The 13855-nt window shown below is 41.9% G+C and overlaps 1 protein-coding gene across 1 annotated transcript; it reads left to right on the top strand.

Moving 5' to 3' along the window:
• Positions 1–745: 745 nt before the first annotated feature.
• gfpt1 (glutamine--fructose-6-phosphate transaminase 1) lies at positions 746–13650 on the top strand. The gene is made up of 19 exons (XM_076105003.1): positions 746–875; positions 2519–2626; positions 3106–3213; positions 3313–3438; positions 3559–3617; positions 3710–3844; positions 3929–3990; positions 4062–4141; positions 4223–4331; positions 4794–4957; positions 6572–6667; positions 6850–6947; positions 7125–7245; positions 7541–7698; positions 9511–9625; positions 10050–10177; positions 10333–10500; positions 10985–11146; positions 11917–13650. Exons 1-19 carry the CDS (start codon positions 869–871, stop codon positions 11959–11961), a joined length of 2049 nt encoding a protein of 682 aa, XP_075961118.1. The 5' UTR covers positions 746–868; the 3' UTR covers positions 11962–13650.
• Positions 13651–13855: the final 205 nt, after the last annotated feature.

Raw genomic sequence — 13855 nt, 5'->3', positions numbered from 1 at the left:
CATCACAATCATACTATACTATCATATATACTAGCAGTATATATCATATACTAGCATATGTAAATACATGTGTGTATATATATATGTATATGTGTATATATATGTATATGTGTATATATATATATATATGTATATGTATATATATATATACTGTATGTATGCATACATACAGTATATGTGTCCTTTTCCATGTAGAAATACTTAGGAGAAATGCAAAGAGCTGCATTTGTTGCCTGTCATTACAAATATAATACCTGTGGCTGTTTGTCAGACTAGTTCAGTATTTTAAGAGAGATAACTGACAGGGCTGTAACTAAGATTATGCCCTCTGGGAGTTTGACACATTAACAGAATTTTGGTGACTTGTCCAAAATTTCGAAAAGCTGTGTGGCTGGAGGCCTTAAGACAGGAGACATATAGTAGTATTTTTATAATCCTGGCTATGGCCTTGTCATGCACCGAGGTTAGTTAAGCATGATGACAAATGATTAGTCCATTAATCTAAACGTTAATCGACAATCAGTTATAGTGTTTCATAGATTTTACATTTATTTGCAGTTGGCAGGGAGCACAGGCCTGTCATTGTTTAGTAATGTTGACTTTGGGTTGTGCTGAATAGCCGCATGCACAGCTGGCTGTCCTATCCACGGATCTGCATCCTGATGCCACGTCAGGACTGCTGCCTGCGTCGAACCTCCGGTTCTTGCGAGTTTAGACAAATGCGTCAAGTGAGAGGTGCGACGTGACTGACAGGCCGCTCGACCAATCAGAATACGCCATGGAAGACGGCAGTTGGCTCTGAGTTAGTGAAAACAGAGGAGGCGAGGTCTACATCTGACAGGCTACTCGAGCAGCTGTAACTGTAGACATGTGTGGTGAGTACTGAATACATTTTACATGTATGTTCATTTGGAAGTACCAGTAGCTTATTCCACATTTACCAGAACAGCAGTCTGAAGTACAGCTATCATCGTTAGGCTAAAGGAGCTGGCGTTAGTCAGTTGAAGTTAGCTAGGGGTGGCTAACCTGAGTTAGCTAACATGACCCGGTGTTGTTGATGCTGTTAGCTAGCCAATTATAAAGCAAGCCCTGTTTTATGTTTCCCCGTAACGTTAACGTTCCTTCTTTATGTGTATTTTAAGTTAACAGTGTTAAGCACTGTTCGCACATCTAGGAGTAATGGTAATAATGATTATTCCTGCTAACGCAGCTTCCGTGGTGTGTGGGGACCGTCGTCTCACGTCGTGTAACTTTCTACCTTCCACTAAACCTCTTGTCACTCAGATGTGTTGGTTTAGCGTTACATTTTCGGACTAGCTGTGAGTTAATATTGCCATTGGGTTTTAATTGGAGTCGTTAATACTTTTTGTGTTTTAAAAATGAAAGCGTGGAAATAAGTGCGCATTGGTTTGATGTAACACTCGTGCACTTACGTTGAACTTTTATTGAATGCACCTGGAAAATGATTCCCTTCGTCACGATCAGTTGGGGACAATTAGTTGAGATGCTCTGCTCGTATGTCCCACATGGTCTGGTCTTATAACTGACACCTCTGTCTCCTATCACTGTCACTAGACCCTCTGATTACACTCATCAGAACAGATAGACTGACGTTAGTTGGTATTCTCAGGATATAAAAACAAATGCTTCTCTATTAATATAAAGAAGCATGGGTTCTTGTTAAACCTATTTCTAAAGCAACGTTTGGTGTGATTTATTTTTTTTGCCTGCCTGCTACACACTTTTCCTTGGCGATTTTCTCCTCCCTGCATTCCCTCAAACCCTGCTCTTCTGAATGAATGCTCTGTTGAACAGAGCATGTATCTGTTAATGCTTAGCTGTTTAACAGGGCTGTATTTCATGCCTCTCATGACACTCCTGAGGCATGAGATATGAGCTTGCAAAATGACTTGTCTATAGACGTACTGCACCTATTGTCTGTAAGCTGGCCTTTCCCAGACTAAAGTTGTTTTTCTCAGTGCTCCTGTAAGACTGGTTTCATGTGAACAGTTGAGTTTTTGACTTTTAGTCTAGTAACTAGTAGAGGCTGACATCCCTTGGTAATGCTTATCCCACTTCGTCACATCTTAAGGAATCTCATTATATTAATGTTGGTTTCAACCTTTACATCTTCATTCTCGTATTAGTGTAAATATTATTATGTATCGACTTCAGGTGGAATTATACCGAGATGGTATGACTCATGTTTTGGTTTTACAAAATTAATTTGTACAGATAAACAATTCCAAGAATGATGTAATGACGGTACACCACAGATTATTTTCTGTGATTTTGCACAGATTTGTATGCAATCAAAATATGCATAACATTGTAATATACTTTTTTTTTATTCTTGAAAGGCTTTTCAATCAGTCTTTGCTTTCAGCTGCACTTCTAAGAATACTTTTTAAAGGAAGATGTAATTAACAAAAAGGTCTATTTTAGAGGGCAGAACTTCTTTATATAGAAACTCTCTCTGCAGCTCTGACTTAAAGATTTTGTTCCTTCTTCTTCCCAGGAATCTTTGCCTATCTCAACTATCATGTGCCAAGGACTCGCCGTGAGATCCTTGAGATCCTCCTCAAAGGTCTGCACCGTCTGGAGTACAGAGGCTACGACTCAGCTGGTGAGAGAGATGGAAAAGGCTCTTATCAACAACACACACTTTTTTTTTTTTTTAATCTGGCCTATTCCCTTGACTGTCTCTTCATTGTCTGCCTGCAGGACAGTTATTCCGATAATGCCACCAATTTGCTGATGGTGTCTGCAGCGTTACATTAATGCTGCATTAGAATCGTCTTATCAGTCACACTTGATGTGGTGTTTATTTTTTAATTAGGAACACAAAGCAAGTCTTTGTGAATAATTGAACAGTCATTATCCTGTTGCTGGGTTAGACTTACTGCCCCACTAATGGAGTTAATTCACTATGTGAAGTCTTAAAGGTTTTTTCCACATATTGATAAATTGTAGCGGCGTGTTATGTTGAAATTCTATTCTGGCATTAGAGACAGGACGTAATAGCACCATAATATATATTTCTTTAAGGACTTGTGATCACTGTAATTCTCATGCAACTTTTGTTATTTTATTGTATTTTGTTAGGTGTGGGAATAGATGGTGGCAATGGCAAGGACTGGATGTCGAATGCAAAGTCCATTCAACTGATCAAGCAACGTGGAAAAGTGAAGGTTCTTGATGAGGAGATCAACAGTAAGCCAAGTGCCATGAATCAACCATTGACAAATGATGCCTTGTGGATTTGTCGTTTTGTGTACTGTGGGATACTGAATATTGGTGTTGCCCTTTTAGAGCAGCAAGATATGGACATGGATGTGGAGTTTGATGTTCATCTCGGCATTGCTCACACCCGCTGGGCTACCCACGGTGCACCAAGCCCAGTCAACAGCCATCCACATCGCTCTGACAAGAGCAATGGTCAGTTGTGTTTAGAGATGCAAAGCTAACTCACAGCACACGGCCACACGGCTCACTTTTCTGACCTGGTTGCAAGTATCTTGATATCTTAAAGTTTCTCATAATCTTTCTGGTCTGCAGAGTTCATTGTCATTCACAATGGAATTATCACCAACTACAAAGACCTGAGGAAATTCTTGGTGAGCAAATATTTATCATAAACTACGGTATTCTAGACACTTCTTCATCACGCTGACAGGAGAAAGGATTAACTCTGTTTCCGTCTCTGCAGGAGAGCAAAGGCTACGACTTTGAATCAGAGACCGACACAGAGACCATCGCCAAGCTGGTGAAGTACATGTTTGACAACCGGGAGAACAATGACATCAGTTTCGCTACGCTGGTGGAACAGGTGACTCAGCTGCTGGTAAGGACCTGCTCATGCACACTACTGCTCCTGAAGTGATCAGCAGATAAAAGAGCCTGATGAGTTTGTTCTTCCACCTGCCAGGAGGGATCGTTTGCCCTGGTCTTCAAAAGTGTCCACTACCCTGGAGAGGCAGTTGGCACAAGGTACACTCTTACTGATGCTGTCAAACTGTTGTTGTTAAGTACTGTTGGTTGATAGAGATGTTGCTGTGCAGGAGGGGAAGTCCCCTGCTGATGGGAGTGCGGAGTGATCACAAGCTGTCCTTGGATCATATTCCTGTGCTCTACCGCTCCAGTAAGTTAAAACTTCAGTCTGATTTCGTCCATGTTTGATGCAAAAGTGTGACTGAGGCCAGTTTTTCTTTTTTTCCCTCAGCCAGTAAAGACAAGAAGGGCTGCAGCGCCTTACCCAGGATGGACCAGGACACCTGCTTGTTCCCTGTGGATGAGAAAGCTGTAGAGTACTACTTTGCCTCTGATGCAAGGTGAGCTGATACCTGCATCCAAAGACTTTCCATGCTCCCCAGTTCCATATGTCTCGCCTTCATGTGTGCGGTGTAAGGGCTGCCAACTGAAATTCGATTACTCGAATCATCCGTTGGTGATCCCTCCGTCGACTTGTCAAGTCGTAATTTTATTTTAGAGGCTAGATCTATGAAGAAATTCTCTTGTAAACACATTTGTTGTAAAGATGAGTTGTGACGACTTGGACAGAAACGTTACATCCACAAAGCATGGTAAACATGACTGGGTCTGTGTTTCAACACGGGTCTGGTGGTTTGCAACATCGCCTCAGACACGCACTGAGGACGGTCCACCCCAGTTGACAGTCGCTCCGGAGAAGGGGGTCCCGTTCCTTCCTGCACAGTGACAAGTCGCAGCGAGCACAAAGTCAGCGAGGTCCGGGTGAAGGGTGCTGTAAAGCTCTTTGTGGTCTGTCTCTACAGCGCGGTGATTGAGCACACAAACAGGGTGATCTTCCTGGAGGACGATGATGTGGCTGCCGTGGTGGAAGGCCGGCTGTCCATCCACAGGATAAAGCGCACGGCAGGAGACTATCCAGCTCGCGTCATCCAAACCCTGCAGATGGAGCTGCAGCAGATCATGAAGGGTGAGTGGAAGGTCGGCCTTTGATCTATTCATTTTCTCCCGATCATATGTTTCCCTACACACATTTGCAAATAAGTCATTGTTGAACTGCCTTGTAATTCTGTTCCGAACCCTGTTATTACTGTGTACGTCTTAATGGGAGACAGCCCTGAGGCCGTCCTTGTTATCATCCAGCTAGTTACAACCCTTCTGGATCTGTTGCTCTCCCAGGGAAGCCACTGTCATTAAAAGGAAGACTGAGTTACAGGTTTATTAGCCTCACCTTCCCTCTCTGAGCCAGAGGTGATAAATATTGCAGTCAGTATGTAGTAGAGCAGTGAAACACTTTTAGCTTTGTACTCTCGCACACATAGGATTTTAAATCAAACAAAGCATCACGAGCTTTAAGTCTGAATTTTAGTTTGAGAATATTTCAATTTACGTCAGATGAACGGTGTAGGGATTGTGACACTTTTCAGATGGAGTTCCCCAAAGGGATGGTTCCACATTTTGGGGAAATATGCTTAATTGCTTTCTTGTTGTGAGTTGAGTGAAGGATTAACTCTCATGTCTCAGATCTCATGTGGGACTATTTCTTGACGGGGACTTAAAGGTTTTGGAACATGGATTGTGTTACTGAGAGAGTCAGACTCCTGTTTCCAGTCTTTCTTTGCCAAGTTAACTGGCTGTTAGCTATAGCCGCATATTTACCCTACAGACATAACAGAGGTATCAATCCTTTCATATAACTTTAGTATAGAAAGCAAATAAACTAATTTCCTAAAGTCTCAAACTTCTCATTTTCATTATTCTATTATTACACTATTTTTGTTATTGACCTGCTAAGACCAACAGTCCAAAAACAAAAAAATGTTACTATTGTACAACAAAAAGGACCAGCAAATGCTCATATGCCAGAAGCTGGAACCAGCAAACAGCTAATTGTTGCAGCTCTAACGGGACTAAAATCTATTGATAAAATGTAAATAGTTTGCTGCTATGTCGTTAAATTGGGGAACTTTGATGAAAAAGGGAGTCATGCCTTGCACTGTTCATCCACTATGGATGTGAACACTCTTAAAGCTGAAGGACACAATAACAAATGTGAACTTTTGTATTTCTCAGTCGTCCAGCAGAGGGCAGATGTAAGCTGATATTGGCTGCTCTCGACATTCCTTTGCGGTCCTGTCATTACTCAGCCTCTCTCCTCTGTTTCAGTTTCTGCTGAATAACCTAATTTGCATGACCTAAATTGCTGTCAGCGGCAGGCAGAAAAACGCTCGCATGTTTTGGTGTCAGTTTATTTTTCATGTAAAAACACTCATCTCCCTGATGTCTCGTGTTTGTTTTCCTTCATGTAAGGAATGACTTGTACTGTGGCTCTGAATATGTTAATATAGCAACAAAAAGAAAGTAACTCCCTACATTTCCAGGAAAGCCTGACTTATTAGTAAAACATTGTAAAGATCTTTTTGCTTCTCCAGGAGCTTGTGGTTTGTTTTCATGCACTTAATGTGTGTGTCAACAAGACCCTTCTCAGACAACACGCTTCATAAAAAGTCCATCACCGTGTTCTTAAGAGGCATTTACGTTAGTGTTGTGAATGTTCCCCTGACTTCTGATCCTCCCTCCACAGGCAACTTCAGCTCCTTCATGCAGAAGGAGATCTTTGAGCAGCCGGAGTCTGTGGTCAATACAATGAGGGGGAGAATCAACTTCGACGACAACATAGGTCAGTCTTCTCAGTGGCCACTGATGTGATAAAACATCTATAAACGCACTGTTTTCTTCTCAAACGCATGCATGAACACATTGATCATTCTGGTTGACTGCATGTCACTTTTTTTTAACTTTTTTTTTTATGAGGCATAAACTAATGGAGCAGAATGATGAGTTCTCTGTTTTGCTTTTCAGTGATACTAGGTGGACTGAAGGACCACATCAAAGAGATCCAGAGGTGTCGGCGACTCATCCTCATTGCCTGTGGAACCAGCTACCATGCAGGAGTAGCGGTGAGTAGCCACCTCACCAAATGGACATAATGGAAACATGTCTGTCTTGCCATCCATATTGAATCCATCAGACCAGTCATGACTGTATTGCGGACACAGGTGTGAGTTTCTCTGCTCTGAGCTCCACTGGCTTGTTTTAACACAATGATGCTGAACAGTGCTCTGTTGCTTTCCCAGACCCGCCAGGTGCTGGAGGAGCTGACCGAGCTGCCTGTCATGGTGGAGCTGTCCAGTGACTTCCTGGACAGGAACACTCCCGTCTTCAGAGACGACGTCTGCTTCTTCATTAGCCAATCAGGTGGGGTGGCTGGTGCTATTTTTCCACTTTCTATCCCTGGGTGCCACTCTGGTGCTGTACTGTTCTGCTGTAGTCTTCTGAATGGGTGTATGTTTGTTTTGTGTGATGTATATTTATTCCTTTTTTCAAGGTGTGTTTGATATTTTTTTCTGTGTTTTTTCTGTTTAAGCTGTTTCGAATCAGTCCCATGTGCTGCAAAACTCATTTCCTAACAAACTAATAAATCAGCAATATTTTACCGTCGGAACTGTTAGATGTCATGAACTATGTTTTCCTATTACTGCCAATTTTCCAGGGGAGACAGCTGACAGCCTCATGGCGCTGCGCTACTGTAAGGAGAGAGGAGCTCTGACTGTGGGCATCACCAACACAGTGGGAAGCTCCATCTCCAGGGAGACCGACTGCGGAGTCCACATCAATGCCGGGCCGGAGATCGGAGTAGCCAGCACCAAGGTGAGCCTGTTTCTTATGGATACCAGCAAGCTGCGTTATCTGGGAAACGTCTACAGTATCTACAAACATGCTTTCTTCAGATAAAGGGTCAGGTCGCACAAAATGCAATAACATTTTTATTTCCCAGACTTATTGGTTCCAGCTTCTCAAATGTTAATGTGCTTGTTTTGGGTGAACTGACCTTTTTATATACCCAGTTTGAAGAAACTGTACACCAATTTGTTGCATCATCTCATAAATTAACTCTACGCCCACTGAATGAAACCCAGATGAAAACTCTGAGTCTGGCCCTGCCTCCTGGAAGCTGACGTTTTCTTCCACTCTGAACCCTTTGGGAGTTGACAAAGCCTGATATTGTCATCTCGACTCATGTAAAGCTTGGATCTTTGGTTTTTCTTCCTCTCCCTTCTCAAAACCAAAAGGTTTTGCCAGTTTGGACTCCGAGTAGTTGAGCCCCAGCTAGTGAAGAGAGAGTGTGTAGCAGGTCCCTCTTCAGGGACTCTTGTGCTGCTCCAAAGCCCCAGAGCACGTCTCAGAGACGCTATCATTTACTGCTTGGCTGGCTGGGCCACACACCCAACTCAACCAAATGCTGCGACCCTGCTCATCAAATCTATGGAGAACACGTATCTCACTCAATTGCTAAGTGACTCCAAATTCATCTACTTGGCATCTACTTTCTTTATATCGTGCTAATTTGAATTGTTTTGTTCACTGGAAAAAGGGAAAAAGCTCTTTTCCAATTCTGTTCATCATATTCAAAATGTATGTAATAAGTGGAGACAAAATACTTTGATGCTATCAAAAGGCAAATCCTTCTGGCAGGTCAACTGACTAAATGGAGTGTTTTTTTTAAATGATGTAGCAGTATCTTTTAAAGAATTTACAGGGTTACAAAATGTGTTCTCTAGTCCACAACTGTGTCTGTTAGAGAGAATTGTTTCATCTGTATTCATGGGTGGTCATCTTAGCAGGGTTACAGTTGGCATGTTATCCATGAAAAACATTAAAAGTTGGAGAAAAGAACACCAATAAACCCCACAGTTTACTCTGTGGATTACATGGTTGCCACATCTGACCCGCCCGCACAGACTGTCAGAGTTCTGAGGAACTGTGGTTAGCGTGGGGGGGGGGGGGGGAACAGTGTCAAGGTTTTACGGCTATTTTCTTGGCACTAGATGCTGCCATTTCTGAGTCTGGAGGGTCCTGTGAAATGACTTTGCTTCACTCGAGCACTGATTAAATCTTCCAATTGGGCATGGAAGGCCTCCAAACGTGCTCAGAGATGAAGGAACAGAGAGGGAGTGGGCGGTGATGACGGCAGGCATACGGTCTCTGAACTGCTGGGGCTTTGAGCAGTGACGTTTGCAGAACGATCACAGGCTGTGCTCTCTGAACGATGTTGTGTTATCACGAAGTTCTCCAGGATGAGCAGCACTAGCTTGAGTGAGCTCGACTGCATGCATTTTAGTGCTGCTTCGCGAGAAACTAAAACCCACCTCTCCTTCGTTTCTCATCTGGTGCAGATTATTTGCTGGAGACAAGAAGCACAGAGTCCAAGAACTCTACTAAAAGAGAGGCTTGAAACAGGATCTGGTTGCTGCTCTTTGTTTTCAATATATCTATATATCTATATCTATATATCTATATATCTATATATATATATATATCTCTAGCCATCTGGTCACAACAAACAAGGCTGCAATATCCAGTGGTAGCTGTGGCCGTTCTACGTTCATGCACGGATCATCGGAGTTCTAATATAATGCTAACCTTAATAACGCATGCAATCTGTTTTTCTGTGCTCTGCAGGCCTACACCAGCCAGTTTGTGGCCCTCATCATGTTTGCACTGTTGATGTGCGATGACAGGATTTCCGTACAGCCCAGACGCAGAGAGATAATCCAGGGCCTGAGGGTGCTTCCAGGTAAATCAAGCCCCAAGTATTCTGGTTCAGAAAAATAAATTCTGATCACATGTGAGATTACAATGTAAAGGGGTGGAAAACCAATGATCAAGTACACTTAAAGCCTGTTTTATTGTGTTGTTTGGAAGAGGAAGCTAAGTGATGAGAGTGGGATCAGAAGAAGAGAGCGCTTTAGGCTCTCGCGTGCTTCTCGAGATCTAATTCATACGATGGAATGTCCTTAACGTTAAACTAATGAGGAATGTCTGGCCATGCTGGCGCTCCCACTCCCAACATTATGAGTCTGAGACCATATTCCAGCATGTGACACAGTGTCATGGTCACACAGTATTTTATTTAAGATTTTGCGTGATAGTTTTTGTTTTTTGCTTCTTCTTTGCTATTTTTCAAAAGAATCCTTCTTCCCATCTGTTTTGTCTGTTAGATCTGATTAAGGAGGTCCTCAGTTTGGATGATGAGATCCAGAGTTTGGCAACGGAGCTGTACGAACAGAAGAGTGTCCTGATCATGGGCAGAGGTTACCATTATGCTACCTGCCTGGAAGGAGCACTGGTGAGCAAATACAACCTTCTTTTCCACCAGCTTCGTTTTTACTTCAGAGGTGCACTCTGTCTTTCTGTTTTTGAAATGTAAACCATCATGACTACATCGTCAGCATAGCTTTTCTTAACCCATGGGTTTTTTTTGTTTTTTTTCATCCTGTGTAGAAAATCAAGGAAATCACATACATGCATTCAGAAGGCATCCTGGCTGGAGAGCTGAAACATGGTCCCCTGGCTCTGGTGGATAAACTCATGCCAGTCATCATGATCATCATGAGAGACAACACCTACATCAAATGTCAGAACGCCCTGCAGCAAATTGTTGCCCGCCAGGTAAGACCTACGTACGGCCTCCCCAAAAAATATGAATGTTGTGATATTTAGGAAATAGTCTTAAATATCCTGTTGCAGTGGTGAACCCAAGTGATTGACCCTGGAGATTTGTAACTCGGTCTCTAAAATGCTCATGAAACATTATGTTGTGGAAACTGACTCAGTTAATTCATTTGAGCTCTGATTTTACAAGCAAGTTGTTGGTTTTTGTGCCATTATTGTGATTCAGAGCCTTTGAAAAAGTCTTAAATTCCTTATTTGCATTTTTTTAACTCCCTGACCGCTTGATGATTTTCACAGTCTTGTCTGTGCCACACCTCTGATCCTTCACCTCATTAAATACAAGGGAGGGCTCTTTCCAGCGTGACATCACTGCTGTCGGTAATCTGTGGCAGATGTGGGTTTAAGAGGAGTGAAAATCAACTGAGAGAGGTTCCAGGTTTGGGACCAAATTGACAGATGATTTGCTTTATTTGATTTACAGGGCCGCCCCATCGTGATCTGTGACAAAGACGATTACGAGACCGCTAAGAACTCCAGCCGCACCATCAAAGTGCCTCACTGTGTGGACTGCCTGCAGGGCGTCCTGAGCGTCATCCCGCTGCAGCTGCTTTCCTTCCACCTGGCTGTCCTCCGAGGTTACGACGTAAGTACTGTCCCTTCAGGCTCGGCGCTAACTGATGATCGCAACCGTTTTACCAGATGAGATTTATTAGCTCACCTGTCACTTAAGACTAAAAAATGCTCTGAAATATCAGTTTCTGAACTCGCCCATCTCCACCATTTGCATCTGCAGTCATCATTATAACTAAAAGCTTTCGGTATCGGTAGTTTGCCAGTGTTTACATATACTGGTCACTGTGGGAAATAGTCACAATAATAATAAGAGTACAAGTTGAGAACAATGGACCTCATGCAAGAGCATTTTCCTATTATCTTAATTTTCTCTTTCTTTCATAAGGTGGACTTGTAAGAGTGTGCCATGCAGAGGTCGCGTTAACCGAATATTTTCCGTCATTGACGGGAGTTTTTTAATAATGATGTAAAAATCTGAAGTAATTTTGACGGACTGGAGGCTTTGGAGCGTCTGTGATCACTACATATAAATACACAATCCGCCTTTAAATACATCTTTAGCCTCCGTCTTATTATAATAAAAGTATTAAGGGGACAAGTAATAGATTATGAATTTTTACAACCGTTTCCGTCAAAATGATTAGGAGCAAGGATTTGGGAATTATTAGTCTGCTAAGCTGCCGTATCACTGCTTGTTGTTGTTGTTATGATTTAGCTAAATCGTACTTGATAGTTTGACCGTAGCATTCAGTCAACAGTAGAAACCCCTCATTACTTGTTGTCCATATATATTGCTGCTGTTTGTTGTGTAGTAAATGACCTCCCTCTGTTTAAATACAGGTGGACTGTCCAAGAAACCTGGCCAAGTCTGTGACCGTAGAGTGAATCGCACCAATCATCGCATAACAACAAAAGCCTGGCGGACGCACATTCAAACGCGTACAGATGGCGAGGGAGCGTCTGTATGCAGAAACCAAGAGAAACCAATGTCCCGTTCATGTATCTTGTATCATGGCTCTTTGTAATGCAATCTTTTACTCAACAGTTGTGTACCTCACTGTTGCATTGTGTCTGTATCTCACTTTCTATTTTTCCCAGAAACCTTTGGCATCGTTGTCGTATTATTGTTAGAGAAGCAGTTTTGTCTGTGGTGGCGAGGTCTGGGCTGGCAGTGACTTATCCTCATCAAGCTCTGGGTTTGTGAAGCTAACAACTGACACTGGGAGCATCTTGGAGCTGCTGTTGAATGACAGAAGTTGTGTTTTAAAGACCGTACTGACTCTTTTTTTCCTTTAGTGCAATGATTTGTAGTTTAGTTTGGATATTTTTTTCTTTGGCAGCTAATCATCTGAAGTGTCTTTACTTGACATTTGAAGTAAACGACCGTCTTAAATCATTCCAAGTCACAGGTCATCGCTTCTTCTTAATTGTAGCGCAGTTTGCCAGTGTTGACTCAGTTTCTCTCTGACTTTCTTCTGAGGACACAGCTTGTTACTGTACACTGCTGTCTAAGGTCTTTGTGTGTAGGCTATAGAAGCTTGTTCTGGTCTATAAACCTCGTGTTTTGTATTTTAAACTTGGCTCAGTTAATGAGAATCGGCCTCGTTTACTAAGCAACATACACCAGGGTGTGAGATTGTTTTGTTACGTACACTATTTCTGCTTTGACAATTCTCTGTACATTATACTGGTACTTAACTATCTGTGCACAATTTAGTGCTGACCTTATTGCTAATCGCAGGTTTACGTTTAAACTATAAACTGAAATAATTCAAGTGAGATGAAGTTACTAACCTGAAGTAAAAGTTTCACCCAGTTCCCAACCCACACCTTGCCAGCACAACTACTGCAATATTGGGACCATTTGTAGCTGTTCTTTCTTTCTTTTGTTACATTTAACTGTCTTTTCTTTTTATTATATTGAAGGTACTCTTTGATTTGAAATGTGAATGTTACTGTCATTTGAAATATACTGTCAAACCAAAAATCTCTACAATGACTTTGGCAGTTGTAAACCAAAACATATATATTTATATGTTCATCCTATATTGTAGGCAAACGTGTACTGATGCTGGTAGCTTGTGTCGTATGAAGGTCTAAAAAGGGGCATATACACAGTTGTATGGCACTAAGTCTATTATACTACTATTGTTATACTGAAGATGTTTATTTAGATAGAAAGTCAGATGCCAGCTGTGTGTGTGTGCGTGTGTAATCCAAATGTCTGTTTCAAACGCCCAAGAAATGTTGTACACATGCATTTGTGTAGTGAAGAAATTGGACCTGCTTCTTTCTTCTTTACTTCAGGTTTTAAAATATTGCTTTTGCAATCGAGCCTGAACTTGACTTTTGCACCCCTCCTCCCGAGCCGGTGAACGGGTTTGAAAACTAAACAATGTTACAGGTACTTTTGTAACCCACATACATGCTTTAAGCAGATTTCGATTTTTTTGATTGGAGGCATAAATGAACGACGCTGCACTGAATCCTAGCAACCTCTGTTGAGTTACTGTTGAGTGGGGCACTGTACAGTATATTAGTGGAACTGATGCAATAAAGTGTCATGCAACTTTCCTTTTTATTGTCCGAGCTCATTTGGTGAGGAGTTCAGGGTGTGCATGCACAAATCCAGAAATATTGACAGTTGGCCAAACATTGTGCTTGATCATCAAATGTCACATTTTATTTCATTAGAATAAAAACAGGTAGTAGAAATCCAGTTAGACTTAACGACGTTAAAAATGTAATTTCTGGTTAGTTTCATGTACATTGTATTAAA

Source organism: Anarhichas minor, unplaced genomic scaffold (assembly GCF_050575085.1).
Source record: "Anarhichas minor isolate MPS153535 unplaced genomic scaffold, ASM5057508v1 ptg000030l, whole genome shotgun sequence".
Taxonomy (NCBI): domain Eukaryota; kingdom Metazoa; phylum Chordata; class Actinopteri; order Perciformes; family Anarhichadidae; genus Anarhichas; species Anarhichas minor.
Note: the sequence above shows the minus strand (reverse complement) of the source record. Positions and strands in the feature narration are given on the sequence as shown.